Below are 21,362 nucleotides of genomic sequence, written 5' to 3' on the forward strand. Positions count from 1 at the left end.
TGAAACTGACAGGTTGTAAACATTTAGTGTTTTGGTGAGCAGCACTTTTTAAGCCTGGACATAAAGCGTTAACAGATTTGATTAAGGTGGTTTTCAGAAATTTGAATAATTCAAATGTTTTGTCTAGTTCCTTGTCCAGCGCTGCCTGTTTTTCTTTGTTTGAGGAGTGTGTGCGTTCAATGTAGGTTCACTGGACCTCGACAGAGTCATATAGTGAATGTGTGTTCAACACGTGCAGCTGGCTTTTTATGTCAACCTCTACTACTCCTCCTCCCCCACCACAGCAGCTTTTTCCATCCCTCTGTCTCTTTTTACTCGAGCGACCTGAGTCACAAACAAACGTCTGGTGAAACACGAACCACACAGAGAAGATAGATCCTCCTCCTGGTTAAGAAAACCACCAGAGTCTCATATAGACGGCTCACGTCACAGAGAAACAGCTACTTAAACATGATCTCTATAGAAACCAGGTTTAAATACTATAATTATGAAAGTGGTCATTCGTTCCAACCCTTCAGTCCTTTCAGGATAATTAACAATGAATGAGAAAAGTCATCATGAACACAATGAAGACATGGATCTGTTTTCACTGTGGCAGCCTGCCACAGGCCAGCACCCCACCCTGGAGATAGTATTACATTTCTCTTTCTACTACTACACACATTATTTATGAATGAAAACACACATTTAACAATTTTTAAGTGCAAAAAGATTAGAAAACACTAAGTTCATCTTTAACACTTTATCCTAGTCACTAAAGTAAAGTTTTATACTCATATTATTCAAATGGAGTTTTAATTGGTCATTTTTGACTATAACTTTATTGACAGTGACAGTGTAGAGGAACAAAATAATGTACACTTTGTTGTGCACTCCACTCATGGACATAATCTTCTTCCTGTTTCAGATCTGTTGCGTATAATACCCATAATGCACTCTGACTCAATGTATTTCACTCCAGTGTATGAAATATTGCAGCTTAACCGATGCACTAAATATATATACAGTCCTATACATTACTTCTATAACATGTATTTTTATTTTTTACATATGAAAACTCAGTGTTTTAATCTAAAGGGAGCCCCCTGGTGGCTGAAACGAGGCATTGTCTGAGACAGACTGAGCCCAAGCAGCACAGGAAGGCAGCAGCTCACACACTCAGCCGACCACAAAGCGCTCACTTCCCCTGCTCCTGTCAGGTTAAAAATAGACCAGTCGATAACGAGCTGCTTCAAGAGAAAAAAAATCCCCCCAAAAAACCCTCACTGTTCGCAATCAGAGAGCGAAGCACCGTCGGCCCGAAAGACTATTTATGGAATTAAAGAGCGTTCAGGGAACTATTCTCAGCCTCCTTGTCCGCCAGTGCTTTTAAAAATAACACTCCTGATTGTTGTGTTAAGTGTCTGAAGTTCAGACGAAGACTAATAATAGTTATATCGGTTCCTTCTGCACAAAAATAAACATGACAAAAAAATCTGAAATACAAATTCAGTGTCATTTTATTATTATTATTGATCAGAGTTCTGTGGATTAATGAACGTTCAACAGAAACATGGGTTTTGTCAGGTTTCAAAATAATCACATCGATGAGTGTTTGAGGATAAACACAAAACAAGATGAGCAAACACATGGTGTTATTATTATTATAATTAACATCATTATTATCATCATCATTAAGGCAGTTGAAAACATTAACGTTGACACATTTGAGAGGAGAAAAGCCGGTTTACAACTAAATCTGGAATGTCTGAAAAAAAAAAAAAAAAAAAAAAAGTTAATCTGCTTTATCACAACCTGGCGCTAGTGTTTGTCACTATCTGTCCGTCCTAACTTCTTCTCTTTCAGTCTTTGTTCTTGTATCTAGTGCAAAACTATCGGTGGGAATGTGTGACGTCACCTGTCGAAATGAAACGAGGACAAGAACCGATAAATTAAACTGTTTTTTTTTTGTTTTAAAAACTGTCACTAGAGGCCAAAAACACATCAGTTCTCCAGATCAGAGGACTGCGGTTCAGACTAATGAAGCACTAAATCAAAAAGCCAAGTAGCAATAAACTAAGATATTTCACCTCCTCTGTTCCAGATGTGCCACGTCACGTCTCAGGAGGGTTAAAAAAAAAAAAAAAAAAATCAAAAAAACATCAGGAAACAAAGACGAACATCTGGTTGAAGGGTTAAAATGAAGCTGACTCATTTCAAGCATTTTCCTACCTTGCATATCTTCTCCCCTCAGGTCTTTATGTGCGTGTTTAAAGTGTTTAAAAACATTTTACCGTTAGCAGCAAATCTCAAAAAACTATGAGAATATTCTGTCTCCATTCACACTAATGTTGTTGTTGTTGTTAGCTCTCGGAGAGCGACTGACTGGACGGTGCTTCCTGTTTCCCGGGTCAACTACGGCACTAACATGTAGAGGGGGTTCGACCCTGCTGCAGCTGCTGTAGCTGAGAGTAATTAGACTAATTAAAACCTGTTTGTTTGTTTCTTTCTTTCTTTTCTTGTTTTCTTGCGCTCAGTTCTCCGACATCTTGCGGATCATGTAGTTGAGGATTCCTCCGTGGTGGAAATACTCCAGCTCCACGTCCGTGTCGAACCTCATCCGCACCTGGAAGGTTTTCCCTGTGTCCAGCTGCAGAGAGAGAGAGAGAGGAAAGTTAAATATCACATCACATGATTGATAGATTGATTGATCGATTCAGGGAGTTCTGATCAGATTTCCATGATCCAGTTGTTCAAAAGGTTTAATATGGATCAAAATAATCCGGATTTTGAAATCCCTCTTTTTGCCATCCAGGATCCGTCTTACTTTTATCCCAGTTGTTCAAAGCAAAATATCGGGGGAAAAAATAAAAATAAAATAAATGAATATCTTTCTGTGTGTTTCAAATTTCATATAAATGTCCAGTAGTTGGGGAAATGTCTTGATTTGTGGAATAATCAAAAGTTTACTTTATCTACTTCATCACTCTAATGGTTTAAAAACCAGGTGCAAAATATAAATCAATAAAATTATATATACTACATTATAAATATTGTATTATTTGACCAGTTTGAATCTAATTTAAAGGGATAGTTCAACATTTTGGCAAATTGGCCCATTGCCATAATCCCTATAGTCAAAGAAGTAGGTTTGTTACCTTTAATTGTCGGTGCAAGCTGTTTTTAGAAGGGCAGAGCAGAGCCGCGAGCTGCTCAGAGCTACGCTACAGAGGCTAATGGGATTTCTTGGTTTCCCTCAGCTCGCGGCTCTGCTCCGCCATTCTAAAAATAGCTTGCACCGACAATTAAAGGTAACAAACCTACTTCTTTGACTATAGGGATTATGGCAATGGGCCAATTTGCCAAAATGTTGAACTATCCCTTTAAATCACTTTTTTTTTTCCTGAATCCACCAAATATTTTGGATCAGAATAATCCTGATGTTTTGGATCAAAGTTATCCAGATCCCACACAGAAAGTGTTCAATCCAAACTGGATCACGTGATCACGTTGCTTCTGAACAGTTGGACCCAGGAAGTAGTTTGTTCTTCACCGACCTTCACGTCCACCGTCATCCTGGGCGTCAGCTGCGGGGGGATGATGACGCTGTAGCGCTCTCGGCCCGTCAGCCCCAGGCTGTCGGCCGTGTCTCCGTGGAGATACTCCAGAGGGATGACGCCCATGCCGACCAGGTTACTGCGGTGGATCCGCTCGTAGCTCTCCGCCAAGACCGCCTTGATGCCCTTTCAAAATAAAACCACAAAGAAACATCAGCTTCAGAGAGAGACACTCAATCTCTTTCAAACAATCTTGACGGTGGATTTCAGGAAAGTTTATTGTGATATCCTGGTCATTTTACCTCAAAAAACGTATTATTTACTTAAATATTCACAATTCAAATCTAATTTATCAAAGACTACGGTTGATCTTTATTGTTCATTTTATACTTCTACTTTTTTTTTGCTGGTGTTGCAGTTGTTCATCTCTTTGGAAATAACATCATATTCACTGTTAAAGACCATAATGTGGCTGAAACTTCTACGGCTTCACCTCTTTGAGACACTCGATTTCCTTCAGCCAGATTTTTATCTGGACGGTCAATTTCAGAAAAGTTTAGCCAGATGTATTTATGTGTACGTTTATAACTTTTGTCTGATTTCTTATATTTTAGATTATAAAAAACTACCACGCCTTTGGACCCCTGGAGGTTTAGGGCGTGGGGAATGGGGTTGTTTCTTATTTTGAATTTCTTATTATTGTTAGTAAGATTTCTATTAGTAATTTTATGATTGTTATTATTTTCTTTTTGCTATTTTATTATACTTCTCTTATTTTTTGCACATTTATTGCCACATTTCTATTTATTAAAAAAAAAAAAAAATAGAAAATGGATCACAAGAAGGAGAAAGAAAAGTTTATCTTGACATTTGAAAACTTAATAGTGAATAACATCTACTGTACTGACATAATTACTTTGACCTCACTCAAATATTAAATACATTGCGGACTATAGTTGATTTTTATTGTTAATTTTCTTCTTCTGCACTTTTGCTAACTGTTCTAAACCAGGCTTTGGGTGCATCTAAAATACAATATCTTGAATATACAAACAAATATCATGATATAGATATTACCGTGAGGGAAGAGGGGATTTAAAAAATAAATATAACTTCTAATATTTGCGGTGGTGTTTGAGTACAGTGCAGTCGGAGCTGCTCACCAACAGGAACGGTCCTTTAGCCGCCCAGTCTCTGGAGCTTCCTGAGCCGTACTCCTTCCCCGCCAGAACCAGCAGAGGGACGCCGGCCTGCTGGTACCGCTCGGCGGCATCGAACACGTCCATCTGAACACAACACAGGACGACACATGTTCAACATCAGTCCAGCTGTGGATGGATCGGCTGAGTTGTCATTTAGCTTTGACACTGTTAAAATACCAAACTCTCGGCTTTTTAAACAATTAAATGAATGAATGAACATATATTTAGTGTTTGTGAACGTTTCATCTTGTTCCTCTCATCATTATCAGGTTTCATTGAGTCAGAGACAGTGAACGCATCAGTGCGACGACGTGCTGGACACCGACCGTCTCTCCGCTCGGCAGGTGGAGCGTCTGCGGCGCCTGTTTGTTGAGGAACTTGTTGAAGAGACGGATGTTGGCGAACGTCCCTCTGGCCATGACGGCGTCGTTGCCTCGACGGGAGCCGTACGAGTTGTAGTCACGAGGACTCAGACTGTCGGGAGACAAACACAATACGATAGTTTAGATACAGAGTTGATCTTTTCTTACAGATTCATTTTTTCCTATTGTATATAATGTAAAGTTTTTCTTCTTTATCTTTTCTTTTGTCATATACTATAGTTTTTTGCAGCGTTGGGTTGGAGCAGAAACTAAATTTCAATCCTGGTGTGTCCAGAAATCATCAATAAACTGACGATGACTTTAGACTTTGACCCCACGCTCTTGTTTCACTTTCATTACAGCTCAGTCTTCAGGTTTACAACGGCTTTAAAGGTGTACAGAAAAGAAAACTGAATTTGATTCCACTCTGGATCATAAAATTAATGTGATAACTCATCTTTCAGACGTTGTAGGCCAAACTTTGTGCAAAATTCTATTTTTGAGTAAATCCGGGATGAAAGTGTGTATTTTTTTTTCGCATTGGATAATGCAGGCGCACGGATTATACGTCAGCCTGTACACGATTCACCAGCCACTGATATTGGATCCGTCATTCAAACGTCTGAGACACGCACACACACACGGAGCTCGGTCTCGCCCCAAGCTTTGAATATCCCGCCCGCTCGATAACGACCAATCAAATTCGTTTTCCTTACTCAGGTAAACTCGTGTTGCAGCTCGTGACAACTCGGCGCGACAAACAGGACAAACGGCCATTTCTGTACACCTTTAAATGAACATAACAGACTGAAAGACGCAGCTCTTTACTGTGATCTCAGGTAGGAGATGAAGGAAAATTGTTTCCACTGTTTCTACTCCAATCAGACAGAGGATACATGAGCTTCATAGTTTTACAGACCGACTGGTTGTTTGACATAAGACATAAGACTTTATATTGATCCCATTCATTTTCACTTGTAACAGTAGCAAAGAGTACAGGATATGTAAAGAAGTAAGGAATAAAACTATAAAGACAAGAATATACATATAAAAAACAAAGATCTGCACTGTTATGTACAAAATAGGATTTAAATAGAGAAAAAAACCCTATATACACAAGTTGTTTGGTTGGAGATGCACAATGTGGGTGATCATGGAAAACAAGTAAAAGGACGGCTTGTGTGAACGAGCAAGGTAAAAATACACAAGCATAAATTATGCAGAAAAGAAAAATACACTCACCCTCTGTTGGTGAGGTAGCGAGCAGCCGGACTGTTCCTGGCGATGTTTCCTGCAGGAGAGATGTGGTCGGTGGTGACCGAGTCGCTGAAGTTCAGCAGCACCTGGGCGTCGGTGATGGAGCGAGGAGGCTGCAGCTGCATCGTCTGGAGCAGAGAGGGAGAGAGAGACGGGTCAGAAACTGATAATGATGAATATAATAACAATAATATTGTATAACTGAGTGTTATTTACCAAACCATCGAAGAACGGCGGAGACTTGATGTAGGTGGAGTTCGGGTCCCAGGTGTAGAGTTTGTCTGAGGGAGCGACCAGAGAGTTCCAGCGCTCATTCACTTTCTGTAACGACGGAGAAGAAACAACATGAGAGGAGACTGGGATTTAATCTGGAGGGGATCAGATGTGGATCTGTCAGCCCCTTATTGCTGCTCACACACTGTGGTTTTCTATTAAATGAGTGAAAGGAGGGAGGAGGAGAAGTGAAAACTGAAATAGAAATTGAAGATGAAGAGTCACTGATCCTGGATTAAATCATCTCAGCGGTTTTTCTCCTCATCTCCTCTCCATCTTTTATCATTCTGACAACTTTCACTTAATGTTTAATGTAACTAAATTGTATGAACCATGTTTTCTTTTTAACATTATACCATCAAACCGCTAGGTGGCAGGGGCAAACAGTTTTTGAACTGTGCTCCAGCGGTGCTTCAGGTTTTTGAGCATTTTTTTCTGTTTATTGTATATGATAAGTGGCTTCATCAAGGAATTAAACGAACATTATTGTTTCAAACGCAAAGAACTTTTTGTTGGTTTATTGCCTGCTCGCGTAGCAGTCTAAAACAAAACAATCAGCATCCAGTAGTGGCTACAGGACAAGCCACTACAGAAATTATTAGTCAAGTAATTTTCTTTTTCCCTTTCTTTCTCTCTTGTCCTGTCTCCCTCTGTCTCCGTCTTATTTGTGTTATTGTCTCCCTTTCTTGTCTTTCTTTTTCTCTCTCCGGCCCACTTTCTATCAGTGCTTCTCTCTCCTTTCTTTCCGTCCTACCTTTTGTCATTGTTTCTTTCTGACTCCTCTTCTCTCTCCCCATCTGTCTTTCTCTGTCTCCTTCTCTCCTTCTGTCACTTGTTCACCTTACACCAAGGTGATTTCTCATTTCTAAGGTCGTTTCTGTAACAACCTGTTCGATTTTAAAGTCTCAATAAAACCACATGACGAGACAAAGTGAACGTGACTCGACCTCGATCTTCTCGTAAACTTCTTTGAACATCGATGGGATGACGAACTTCCTCTCCACGGCCTGGATCTCCTCTCGCGTCGGCCAGATGTCTCTCAGGAAGATCTCTTTCCCCTCGGAGCTGACGGCTGCACAGAAACAGAGAGGACGAGTTTATCCCATCAACATTATTAGATCTGGTGTTTAAGAATTAAATCTTTTACAGTGTCAGTGCATTAAACTGAAATTAACTGTTCTTGCTCTTTGTGTCTTTTCACAGTTTGCTTTGTTTGTAATAAATTATCATGTTTAGGGCTGCAACTAACGATTATTTTCATTATCGATTAATCTGTCGATTATTTTACTTGTTTGGTCAATAAAATGTTTAAATAAATGTAGAAAAATGTCAATCTGTGTTTCCCAAACCACAAGATAACGTCCTCAAATGTTTTGTTTTGTCCACAAACGAAAGAGAGGCTCAGTTTATTGTCATAAAGGAACAAAGCAACCAGAAATATTCACATTTAAAAGCTGAAATAAGAGAATTTGGACATTTTTCTTAAAAAAACGATTAGTTGATTATCAAAATAGTTGACGATAATTGTTGCAGCTCTAATCATGTGACAGAGGAGGATTACAGCATCAAACCTGACTGTTACTGTACATTTTTTTTTACTATAAAATAAAAGCCCATTAGTGGTTGTTTGTGTTTAGTTGTGTTTAGTTGTGTGTCTATTCACCGATCGGCTCCGTGTCAAAGTCGATCCTCATGGTTCCTGCGATGGCGTAGGCGATGACGAGCGGCGGCGAGGCCAGGTAGTTGGCTCTGGTGTTCGGGTGGACGCGACCCTCAAAGTTCCTGTTTCCTGACAAAACTCCTGCAGCGACCACATCTCCCTGAAACACACACACACAGAGGGGTGAGAGGAGGGAGGTCACATGACACAAGTGGAAACGTACGGTGACTGGACCACCGTTACCTTGGTGATGGCCTCCACCACCGGCTCAGGCAGCGGCCCACTGTTCCCGATACACGTCATGCAGCCGTAACCGACGACCTCGAACCTGTCGGGACGGAAAAAATGATTTTAATAAAGAAGTCAAAGACGCTAACTGAGTCTGTACGACGCTGAATAAAAACACTAGAAACTGAAAACTTATCAAAGGATCAATAACCGTGAACTAACGCACCCCAGCTTAGACAGGTAGTCCATGACGCCGCTCTCCTTCAGGTAGTAGGTGACGACTCCGCTGCCCGGCGACAGGCTCGTCTTGATGTACGGCTTCACGCTCACACCGAGTTCGATGGCTTTCTTAGCCAGGAGGCCTGAACAACAACAACAACAACAACAACAACGGCGTTTATAATCTTTAACAACTGAGCTGAGAGGAAGGACACCTCTTCTATTATTGTTAAAGGGATGGTTCAACATTTTGGCAAATTGGCCCATTGCCATAATCCCTATAGTCATAGCAGTAGGTTCGTTACCTTTAATTGTCGGTGCAAGCTGTTTTTAGAACGGTGGAGCAGAGCCGTGAGCTGCTCAGAGCTACGCTACAGAGGATAATGGGATTTCTTGGTTTCCCTCATCAAACTCATCAAATACACAATCCAACAACTCCAAAACGCTCTGGTGGACAAGTTGTGACCTGCACATTCACCACGCTATGAGATAATAACAGAACGTTACGAGACAGAGTTGTTTTAGTGGCAAATGCAGAGACTGCTTGCTGAAAAACTGTCCCTGAAGGCAATGCACATCAGCGGTTTTGCATGAATTTACCTCCAACTCTGAACTATCTCTTTAAATATTTTCTTTTTATATTCTTGTTTTTTTTTTTAATTCTATGCAAATGACCAAAAGGTACATAAGAATTTCACTGTAATTACTTAATGTGACAAATAAAGTTAACTTAAATTTGAAACTTGAACACACACACACACACACACACACACACCTGCTCCGAGCATGACCGAGGGGTTGCTGGTGTTGGTGCAGCTGGTGATGGCGGCAATGACCACGGAGCCGTGGCTCAGCGTGTACTCTTTATCGTTGAACTGGAACGGGACGGCGGTGCTGTGGCGCTCAGCGGGAACCTGGAAACCCTTGAAGCCTTGCTGGACACACACACACACACAAACACACACAAGAAGAGGAGATGATACAGTGGACGAATGACGATTAAAACAAGTGATGATGAAGTCAAACAGAAATCTAATAAAATCTGATAAACTCTTCCTCTTCCAGCTGTAAATTATCAAATTGTTCCTTTTACTTGTGTATTTGTAACTGTGCAAAATAAATCTAAGTCTAAAACTAGAAGCAGTGAGGTCTGCACCTTGGCTCCAAGACAGGCCTCGAAGTCCTTCTTCATTTCGGAGACAGCGATTCGGTCCTGTGGTCTCTTGGGGCCGCTGCAGCAGGGGACCACTGAGCTCAGGTCCAACTCCACCACCTGACGGAGAGAAGAGGCAGAACAGAGGATCAAGTTTCTGGTGTAAATGGTGAACATGTTGTCGTCCAAGACTGATTTTCCTATGGAGACAATAAGTGTCTTGTGTCGTATCGTAGTGAAATGTATTGGATCGAATGGAATGGAATGGTATTGCATCAAATGGAATGGTATTGCATCCAATGGAATGGAATGGTATTGTATCAAATGGGATGGAATGGTACTGTATTGAATGGAATGGTATTGCATCGAATGGAATGGAATGGTATTGCATCGAATGGAATGGAATGGTATTGCATCAAATGGAATGGAATGGAATGGTATTGTATCAAATGGGATGGAATGGTACTGTATTGAATGGAATGGTATTGCATCGAATGGAATGGAATGGTATTGCATCCAATGGAATGGAATGGTATTGCATCCAATGGAATGGAATGGTATTGTATCAAATGGGATGGAATGGTACTGTATTGAATTAGGGATGTGAACGTGTACGAAAATATGTACACGTGTACACTGTGCATTTTTTTTCGTGTACACGTGTACACGCTTCAGGACCGGTATAGGTTGCTATAGCCTTATTTTTGTTTAGTCTGATATGCGCAGCCGGTGACACTGCAGCCACCGTGCCGGTGTTACACCGGAGCGGAGGAGACCGGACGACGGATTCGTCCCGCCCCCCTCCCCCCCGACACGCACCGCACCGTAACTGGAGAGATCTGCCCGGTGAGCGTTCAGAGTCGACCACCGTACCCCCCCCCCCCCCCCCCGGTCTCGCTGACCTCCACCCTTCCTGATCCGCTGCAAGTTGCCAGAGCCCCGCGGAGCCCAGTCTCTCCCCTCCTCTCCCACACTTCAGCACGGTTACACCCTGCCTTTCCGAAGCCCCGCCTTTCCGACAATAGACTTCCATTCATCGTAATAGCGGGGTTTTCTATTTTTAAGACCCCGCTACTCCGAAAAGGCTATTGGGGGAAACCCCCAGTGCGCAGTGCGCATTGATCCTTTTTTCCTTTTTGGGGTCAAACGGATCATGTGCATAATTAACTGCAAAACAAGCAAATAGGCTACTTCATATTAATGACATATAATGTTCATTATGCTTCTAGCCTGTCTAGCCTCTACCTGGTCTTTTTACTAAACTTAACCAACTCCTTTCTTCATTGCCTAAGCCCAACCAAAGCATCTCCCTCAGTCAGCTGTCAGTGCGAGCGGCGGCTGCAGCAGCCTCGCGCCCGTGTGAGCTCAGGCCGGCTTCAGCCGCGCTCGAGCAGAGCAGGGGGGGAGAAAAAGAAAAAAAGTGTACCGGTATTTCTTTTACTGTGTGGGAGATCTCCAACAACGGAGTCGGGGAGAAAGCAAGTGGGACAGATCTGCCCAGTCCCTGAGCAGCGCACGTTTCACAGACAAGCCACAACACAGAGTGTAAACAACGTCACGCGGTTCAGCACCTTGGACAGCTGCGGGGGGGTGTCGGAGTAGCGGTGTTTCGAAGTGGGGGTATTTCGGAACAGCGGGGTGTCGAAGTGGAGGTGTGTCGGAATGGAGAGTTGTCCCCCTTCAGCACCTGTCCTGGGCTACAGCTTGGCTCGCTCCACCGTCCTTTATTTTTGAAGTATAACTAATAATAATGCACCGTACTGCCTAACCATGCACGTATGAGTGATCAGAACAGTAAATTGTTTACGCTACTTTTAAAAGGAGTAAGTCATTTAAAACGAGGAGCGAGCCGAGCCGACACTGTGCAGCCCAGGACAGGTGCTGAAGTGCGGATGAGAGGAGTGGACAGACCGGGCAGGAGCAACCAGCCCAGAGGCGTCTCGTCAGTCCTCGGCCGTCTTCAATGTCTCGAGACACCCCTTTCAATTCTTTTAAGGTTATTTGTTTGTGTTTAGAGAGGCTATATTTGCATAGAATATTTTTTGGCAACCAGAAAAGCAATGTCTGACCCGGCGTTTATTTCGGATGGGCGTTTACTCGGTGGCGGCGCCATCACACTCGCTCGCAAAAAAAAAAAAAAGAAAGGAAAAAAAAACTCACTCACGCACATTTTGTCTGGAGGAGGGAAGCGCGTCACAGCATCATTTTTATTAAATCATAGTTTTCTCTAAATTAAGACAGTGTGAGGGACTATTTTTCACCCAGCCCAGTACAAAATGTACGCTATGTAAAAAAAAAAATAAAAAAAAATAATAATAATTGCGTGTATCGTTTAGGGATTTTTTACTAAACGTTTACAGTTTCATTCCGTGTAAACGTTTACACGTGTACACAGTCACACCCCTATATTGAATGGAATGGTATTGCATCCAATGGAATGGAATGGTATTGCATCGAATGGAATGGAATGGTATTGCATCGAATGGAATGGAATGGTATTGTATCAAATGGGATGGAATGGTATTGCATCGAATGGATTGGAATGGTATTGTATCAAATGGGATGGAATGGTATTGCATCGAATGGAATGGTACTGTATCGAATGGAATGGTACTGTATCGAATGGAATGGTATTGCATCGAATGGAATGGTACTGTATCGAATGGAATGGAATGGTATTGCATCGAATGGAATGGAATGGTATTGTATCGAATGGAATGGAATGGTATTGCATCGAATGGAATGGAATGGTATTGCATCGAATGGAATGGAATGGTATTGTATCAAATGGGATGGAATGGTATTGCATCGAATGGATTGGAATGGTATTGTATCAAATGGGATGGAATGGTACTGTATCGAATGGAATGGTACTGTATCGAATGGAATGGTATTGCATCGAATGGAATGGAATGGAATCGTATCTCCATAGTGCTCAGGAAGAATCCTAACAACCTTTGTAAGACACCACTCAGAGACTCCAATAACACCTGGTGGTGTTTGTTGTTTTAATTCATGCTATAACCTCCTGTTTGTATCAGAGCTGTAGGTCGGCTTAGGTCTGAATAAAACTACAGATACTACAGCCACTACACCGCATCAATTACAAAACAGTTTAACAAACATAACATTGATAACGTCTACGTATATCTTTGCGCCGGTCCTGTTGGTCAGGTAACCACGCCCCCAGCGCCTGGCTTAGTCGGTTCTTGGCTCTAGACCAGCAAGAAGTTGGTGATTGTCTGGAACCAGTTTAGAGAGCCAGGGGCCGGTGCTCATTCCTGTGTGTGTGTGTGTGTGCGCGTGTGTGTGTGTATGTGTGAGTGTTTGCTGTTTATTGTGATCTTACCTGAACTGCTCAGCGTGCTTTTTAATTGCCCCTTGGGGATGAATAAAGTTTTTTGAATTGAATTGAATTGAAAATCAGACTCTGAAACTAGCTGAAATTAGCCCTGAAACTAGCTTGGTGGAAAAGGGGTTAAGGCAGTCTGAGACCGACCTGGGTGAAGTCTGGGTCCTGGGAGACGTTGTTGTAGTCTCTGAACATGCCCACGGCCTTCAGGTACTTGGTGATGTAGGCCAGCTTCTTGGCTTCTCGCCCTGAATCACAACACACGAGACAAATAAATAGAAAATAAAACACATATAGTATATGTTCATAATCCTGAAAGAACCAATGTAGAGAAGAGCTAGTCTGAATTATTTCATCTCAAATCCAATAAGCGACTTCAGAAACTGAAAAATGGAGCCAAAACACAGAAATACCAAAAACTGCTCTTATTCAAATGTGGACACTTCAACTTTTGAGTCAGACCGACTGACTCCCATTTGAAAATGCAGAAATAAACATGTTAATAGTCTGGTGCAAAGAGTTTTGATGAATATTTACAAATTCGACTTTATTAAAACTTTAAGGTGGGAGTTTGTTGGAGTAAGACGATGTCACAAGCTTGACAGCTGCTCCTCAGAAACCTGCAGTTGACTCTTCATCCATCTTTCTTTCTCCCGGCGACTCACCGGTTTGCTCCAGGTACTGGATGCTGACGTCGTCCACGGGGAAGAACGCCGCCGTGGCGCCGTACTCGGGACACATGTTGGCGATGGTGGCTCTGTCGGCGATGGACAGCTGGGCCACGCCGGGGCCGAAGAACTCCACGAACTTCCCCACCACGCCCACCTGGCGGAGGTGCTGAGGGGACGGAGAAAGGGTTAAAAACGTGTTGATGTGATGAAGAAATGCGTGAAAAAAGATGCTGATGATGAGTTTTGTTACCTTAGTAACGGTGAGCACGATGTCGGTGGAGGTGATGAACTTGTCCGGGCTCCCGTGCAGCTTGTAGCCCACCACCTCGGGCAGGACCATGCTGATTGGCTGACCCAGCATCACCGCCTCCGCCTCGATCCCGCCCACTCCTGCAGGGTTCATTACGAAGAAACAGACAAACCTTTATTGATCACACTGCAGATGACAAAACTCATGACTAAACCAGAAACCAAAGCCAATTAAATGGGAAACCACAGCTCAGTTTCCATGAACTCTCTAATTATGAATTACATCCACGTTGCAGTGGAACCCCGACGTACGGTGGCCGCCAAGGGCCAAATGCTGCAAACACAGAAATTATGCAAAACCAACAACACAGAAAACAAATGCAACAGAAAAACGTTGCAACTGAGAAATCACAGAATCGATACAGAACAAAAACATGCAAAACCACGAAACAAATGCGAAAGAAAAATGCTGCAAAAAATGCTTGGTTTTTAAAAGGTTAAAAATGTTTTACATTTAACGTCATCTCTCTGATCAAGTGTCCAATATGAGGAGACGATGTAGACGAGAGAAAACTAACGTTAAATACAATCACAACACTCTGAAAGTAGTTACAGTGACTAACAATACGGATAATGTTAGTTACATTTGTACGGAAGGTAACAAATGTCAGCGTCGATCAGAAAGGCAAGCTTTTATAAATCAAAATCTCTAGCACGCTAACATTAGCTACGTAAATCTGTTGCTCTTCTATAATATTGTAAAAAAAAAAAAACATAAAAGGGACGTTTTTATTCCACATCTCCAGAAGTTAGCCAAACTTAAAGAGGGTCTGGTCCCATAGGATAGTTTTGAGTGAAAATGCAGCATTTTCTTCTTGCATTTGTTTTTGGTTCTGCATCGTTTCTGTATTTGCAGCGTTTGGCCCTCGTCAGCGACCGTACTAATGGACCTCGGTACTTTGCAGCCACCAAGGAAACAAGACTTGATGAACGCACCCCAGCCGAGGACGCCCAGCCCGTCGATCATGGTGGTGTGGGAGTCTGTGCCCACCAGGCTGTCGGGGTAGAGGAACCCGTCGTGGTTGAACACCACCCGGGCCAGATACTCCAGGTTGACCTGGTGAACGATCCCCGATCCGGGAGGGATGATCCGCATGTTCCTGAAGGCTTTGGAGCCCCACTGGGAAAAAAACAGAGAAGAGATGTTTAAGAGCTAAAGGAAAAGGGAAAGACGTGGAAAAATAAAATCTATGGGTTTTGTTTAATGTACAGGCCACTAATTACGTGATAATGTCAAGAAATAACTATTAATTGTATCATAATGTCTAGAAATAGCCTAGATTTCAATTCATTTTCATAGTACTGTCATGTTTTTCATAAAGGCAAAAGATTACACATCATTTTCATGCTTTGAAATTTTTGGGAAAGGCCACAATTTTTTGCCACAAGTCTTTGCAATTGATCGATATTTCTGGGCTATTTCTACGCAATCAATCGTTATTTCTTGGCTATTTTTATAGACATTACTATGAAATGTACCATAATTTCTAGGATATTTCTAGTTATTATGATGCAAATAATTGTTATTTCTTGGCTACAACTGTAAGCACTAAACATTTTTCTTTTAATGTGCTTATGGCTGAGCTCTTTTAAATAATTTTAAATCGTAATTTTGGATTTGCACTGTAAGTCCTCTTTTTTTCTTCTACTTTTTCTTTTTTCTGTGTATTTTAATTTTTAAAAAAATGTTTGTTTTTTATGTTGTTCTTTTTAAATGCTTAAAAGCACATTGAATTGCCTCTTGGTATGAAATGTGCTATATAAATAAAGATGCCTTGCCTGTTTCTTGACATTATCACGTACTCTAATCAGCAGCCTGTAAATTAAAGGTTTACCAAATGTTTTCATACTTTTAAGAACTGAAATCTTTCTTTGTTGCGGTCGAACTCCAAATCCTGGTTTTTCTGGAGGCTGTCAGACCTTTAGGGACAAAAAGGGACAGATGTGCAGGTTAAAGCCTCAGGAAACACACATAGATGTTCATGTATCCGTCTGTCTGCAGGAACAGACACAGCGCTGCTCTTACTTCCTGTTGAAGTCCACCTGGATGGAGTGATCGATGACCAGGTCGGCCGGGCAAACTGGATTAATCTTCTCTGGGTCGCCGCCCAGTTTCATCACAGCGTCACGCATGGCAGCAAAGTCCACGACCGCAGGAACACCACTGGGAATCAGACAGATACTGTTAATCGTCACTTTATTTATTATTAAAGAATCTATTCTATTCTTATCGAGGATGCTGTCAGGTCTTGGTGTCATGGATTATGACTCTGAGCATCATAAATTTGCCATATTCAATAGTCAATAGATTTTTATTTCACACCCATATCTTCATGGCTGCACTTTGTAATAATCAGATTCAATTTTATTTTCAGAATTTACCTAACAACAATGAATATAACCACACATAAAGCTAGGGGAGAAAATGAATTGAATTAAATTAAGTAGAAAATGAAAAGAAAAGAATAAAACAAGACAAAACCAAACAGAAAGATGTGTCCTTGTACAGTACCTGTTTAGAAATATTTCTTATCACCGGACCTTCTACAGACTTAAATCTAATACATTCATGTAGATCTGGGTGAAAATTAAGTTTTAAAAAATAACTTTTAAACACAGTAATGCTTCCTAAAGGATGCATTGATATTGACGGATGGTGTGTGTGGACTCACGTGAAGTCCTGCAGGATGACCCGGGCCGGTCTGAACGGCACCTCCACCGTCTCAGCCTGGGTCTTCTTCCAGTTCAGGATGCTCTCCACGTCCGAGTCTTTCACCAGGAACCCGTCGCAGTTCCTGACCGCGGACTCCAGGAGGACGCGGATGGAGAACGGGAGACGCTCTGACAAACAGAGGGAAGAACAGTGTGTGAACCTCCGTAACATTACAACACTGACAACATGTATCATGGTGCGAGCTAGCTATTTTTAGAACGGCGGAGCAGAGCCGCGAGCTGCTCAGAGCTACGCTACGGAGGCTCATGGGATTTCTTGGTTTCCCTCATCAAACTCATCAAATACACAATCCAACAACTCCACAACACTCTGGTGGACAAGTTGTGACCTGCACATTCACCACGCTATGAGATAATAACACAACGTTATGAGACAGAGTTGTTTTAGAGGTAAATTCATGCAAAACCGCTGATGCGCGTTGCCTTCAGGGGCAGTTTTTCAGCAGTCTCTGCATTTCCCTCAAAAACAACTCTGTCTGGTAACGTTGTGTTATTATCTCATAGCGTGGTGAATGAGCAGGTCACAACTTGTCCACCAGAGCGTTTTGGAGTTGTTGGATTGTGTATTTGATGAGTTTAATGAGGGAAACCAAGAAATCCCATTAGCCTCCGTAGCGTAGCTCTGAGCAGCTCGCGGCTCTACCCCGCCATTCTAAAAATAGCTTGCACCGACAATTAAAGGTAACGAACCTACTGCTAAAACTATTATTATGGCAATGGGTCAATTTTCCAAAATGTTGAACTATCCCTTTAACGTAAACCTGTGTTTTTGTTCTTGCAACTTCAACCAACAAATGTAAAACATAGTTACAGCACTAGACTGGTCTCAGGTTAAAACTTCACTCGTTGAACTCTCTATAATCATATAAATACATTTACGTTGAATGACTGCATGCAATACTTTTGTGAAAATGCTGTAATGTTCTTCTTCTGTGTGATTTAATGTAGACCCCAGGAAGAATAAATAGTCTTCATTTCAATGAATCAACAATAAAAAACATCAATAATTCAGTATAAATGTGTTTTTACCATATCGACTGTCTCCGAGCTTGGAGAGATTGAAAAACTGCTGCTCCGGCTCCGACGGGTCCAGAGGCTCAACTATATGTTGAAAAGGATTATTCACAGTCTCCGGCATTGTCTACGTTTCAGTACTAATCTGCAAAGAGAAAACAGAAGAAAAGTCTTTTAATTAACATTAAGTTTAGTGAAACTTCCTTCCAAATATGTATCTGCAAAGTAAAATAAGATTTCCCTTAACACTGACTGGTCTCTGCTCTGAAACAACACAAGCTTTTCATCCTCAATACGTTTTTCTGGAAACTTCTGAACTCTCTCTCCCTCTCTGAGACTCTGCTCCTTGTTCACGTGTCTGCGTCGCGTCATTCAGCTGCTGCACGTTCAGCTCAACCGGCCGATCACCTGATCCACTGGATTCAGGTCTGGAGACCGAAGGAGGGAGGTCACTCCAGTCCACGGTCTGAACCCGCTGCCATGTTGAAACCAGTGGGAGTCGGCCGACAGACACGCTGCATGAGCTGCTACGAGCGGCTCCACCTCTCTACATCTTACTACAACTCATTTGCTATTCCTTTAATTTTTCTTTTCCATTGTGTTAATCTATTTTTTCTTTTTGTGAAGCACTTTGGAGCAATTTGTGTTGCGCTTAACCTCCCTCTTGTGTTAAAAACAATTACTTATCAGCCCATTTATCTCTTGGTTGCATTGTTAGGCTTCCATATCCATGAAAAGGTTGTTTTTGGATTTATGATTTCAGTTTTAACTGTAATTATTGTTCTTAACCGGGTCTCCACCGACCCTTTTTGAGGTTTTTAATACATAAAAGTACCACATGTTTATTTCATCAAGGCTTTTTGACTTTGTCAGAAACCTGTGTTTAAACAAAATAAAACATTATTTTCCACAAAATTCTTAAAATGCGCTCGTTAAAATGATGTGCTTTAACGTTAAGAACAATAATTAGAGTTAAAACTGAAATCATAAGTGCAAAAAACAACTTTTTCATGCATAAGGAAGCCTAACAATGCAACCAAGAGATGATAGATAATAATGTTTTAGTGTGTTTCACAGCTGATTTAAGACCCGGGTCAAAACCGACCCTAACACAATCAACAATTCTGTGATGTTATATTTCTAATGTTTCAAATTCACAGACTTTTCCTCATTCTGGTGTTTTACATCAACGTCGGCTGCAGCTTGTGTGACTGCAGGGTTTTATGCATTTCACTGCTGCCACATGACGTGATAATCGCATGGTACAGGTTAGTTTGTGCAAGCTGAATTACAAAAGGGTCCACAACAGTCTCACAATCCTTCAAACTGCAGATGGATTAGCCTGTAACGGTGGAGCAGAGCTGAGTCGGGGGTCAGTGAACTTTTAGCCCCATGTTTTACAAGTCTTACATAAGTAAAAAAAAAAAATCTCTTTAGCAACCTGATGAAACTTTAAACAGAGAAACGTGGAGGTGTGCATGCATTTGATGAGCCGATCCTCGTTAAAAATAAACAAACTGCAGAAAGAAAAAGAAAAAAAAAATCAAGAAAACCTGGCTCTGCTGCAACAGGTTTTGTTTTTTTTTGTGGAAAGACGTGTTAAGTGTGTGAAAGGTGAGGTGCGCCGTCATATCCTGAATAACCACATAGTTTCCTGGTTATCTGAAGATCTCCTCATGCTGCTCTTCTGCAAAGTGCAAAGTCAAATTATGGCTCAAACCATGTGACGTAACGTAACATGGTCAGAGCAACCAGCACCAGAGCTTTACTACAAATAGTACATGAGCTTAATGTAGCTATAAATGCATTTATAAACACATATTTAACACTTTACGTATATTTACAAGTCTTGTTCATGTTGTTTCCTCACATGAAATCTGAATATTGACTATTTCAGGCACATTTCTGTAATTATTTTGTCACATTAGGATGGATTTACTGTGTCTTCATTTATGTAATTACAAAATGTGACTTATCTAGTTAAGAAATGGGCCCAATCCTGAAGTTAACACCAAACCAGAGTTGCAAAAGATCCGATTTGGACAATCCAGCATGCAAATTGTGATTAATACTTGCACATTTCCAAATAAAAATACTTGTTCTCCAAATCATAAACACTAATTAACATTAAATAGAGACTTTTAACCAGGTTCAGTCTGCTCCTCTGGCCTTTAAAGCTCAGTTTACATTAGCTACTTGGTTTTAAACGTCAACATGTTTAAATGAAATACACAAATTAGGTATGAAAACACCGAAAGGAAACGAGTCGTCTCAGAAACATCATAGAATATCATATTAAAGATTTGGTATTAAAATAATAATAATAAAAGCAGGTGGAGGCTGTGGCTGCAGCAGCTAAAGTTAGCTCACAGCTAACTAGCAGCTTTAACAACATTAGTTTCCTGACGCTGCACGTGAACACAGTGAAAGCAGAAGAACCGTTCAAATAAACCACGCGCAGGTGTTTTAACTCACCTGTCAGTGTGAAGAACAGGTGATAAAACACAGAGCAGCAAACTGATGAGTGTCGCCGACTCCTTCTACTGCTGCTTCTTCCTCACTGGTAAATTACTAAAACCATCATCTTCTACTTCCTCCTCCTCCTCTACTTCTCCTTCTTCTGTCCCATGTTTGTTGGCGGCTGGAAACAGCGACACAGCGGATCATCGCCCCCTCGTGGTCGGAAGTAACAACTGAATAATAATAATATAATATGATATAATATAATATAATATAATGTGAATTGATCGATTGATTGATTGTGATTAACTAACTATTTTGTGATTGATTGTGACTGATTGATTGATTAATGTTTTTTTATGTTGTTTTGTCGTTGTTTTTCGCAGTTTGTGACTGGCTGTTAACAAAAAGTTACCCTTCTGGGATAAATGAAGTTGAAGTTATATAATATTACAGTAGGCTATATTAAGTTTAAGTTTAATTATATTTATATAGCACCTTAAAAGCAAAGAGCATTTGCACCAAAGTGCTTCACAGTCAACAGGTCACATAGGCATAAACCAACATCAATATAATGCAACAACATGATACACTTCAATTAAGGGATAAAAATTATTTATTAAATTATAAATTGTTGTGTGATTTACTTGTGATTGTTTGATTTATGTCTTTCGTATCTGTATTATAGGCCTATGTAAATCCACATGTCCATGTAATATAATTGATGACTTGTGACCTTTCCAACTCATTTCAAAACCAATTTGTGTCCATCTATCCGCTTTCTTTGTTGCAGTGATATTCTATGATTTTGCATCCAGAGTCTGTATAATTTCAACATATTTAAAAAAACAAAAAATAAACATGTCGTTTAACTTCCATCATCACTTTACTAAACTCACTGTGATAGATATTAGCTAAATAGTAGCTCTTTAT

The 21,362-nt window shown here is 41.1% G+C and overlaps 1 protein-coding gene across 2 annotated transcripts; it reads right to left on the bottom strand.

The window, feature by feature from the left end:
- Positions 1-1,481: 1,481 nt before the first annotated feature.
- Positions 1,482-20,556, bottom strand: aco1 (aconitase 1, soluble). 2 transcript variants are annotated; one of them, XM_083992698.1, is made up of 21 exons: positions 20,445-20,556; positions 17,985-18,114; positions 16,895-17,063; positions 16,249-16,386; positions 16,073-16,142; positions 15,159-15,342; positions 14,164-14,303; positions 13,908-14,079; positions 13,390-13,490; positions 9,894-10,010; positions 9,513-9,672; positions 8,745-8,880; positions 8,534-8,618; positions 8,294-8,450; positions 7,578-7,702; positions 6,574-6,678; positions 6,343-6,485; positions 5,065-5,212; positions 4,700-4,822; positions 3,537-3,722; positions 1,482-2,629 (listed from the first exon to the last, which is right to left on the bottom strand). In XM_083992698.1, exons 2-21 carry the CDS (start codon positions 18,091-18,093, stop codon positions 2,513-2,515), a joined length of 2,685 nt encoding a protein of 894 aa, XP_083848824.1. In that variant the 5' UTR covers positions 18,094-18,114; positions 20,445-20,556; the 3' UTR covers positions 1,482-2,512. The 2 variants fall into 2 exon arrangements, with proteins under 2 accessions (XP_083848824.1, XP_083848823.1); XM_083992697.1 differs by lacking the exon at positions 20,445-20,556 and adding an exon at positions 18,223-18,372.
- Between the last annotated feature and the right edge of the window lie 806 nt (positions 20,557-21,362).

Source organism: Trachurus trachurus (genome assembly GCF_905171665.1).
Source record: "Trachurus trachurus genome assembly, chromosome: 18".
Lineage (NCBI taxonomy): Eukaryota > Metazoa > Chordata > Actinopteri > Carangiformes > Carangidae > Trachurus > Trachurus trachurus.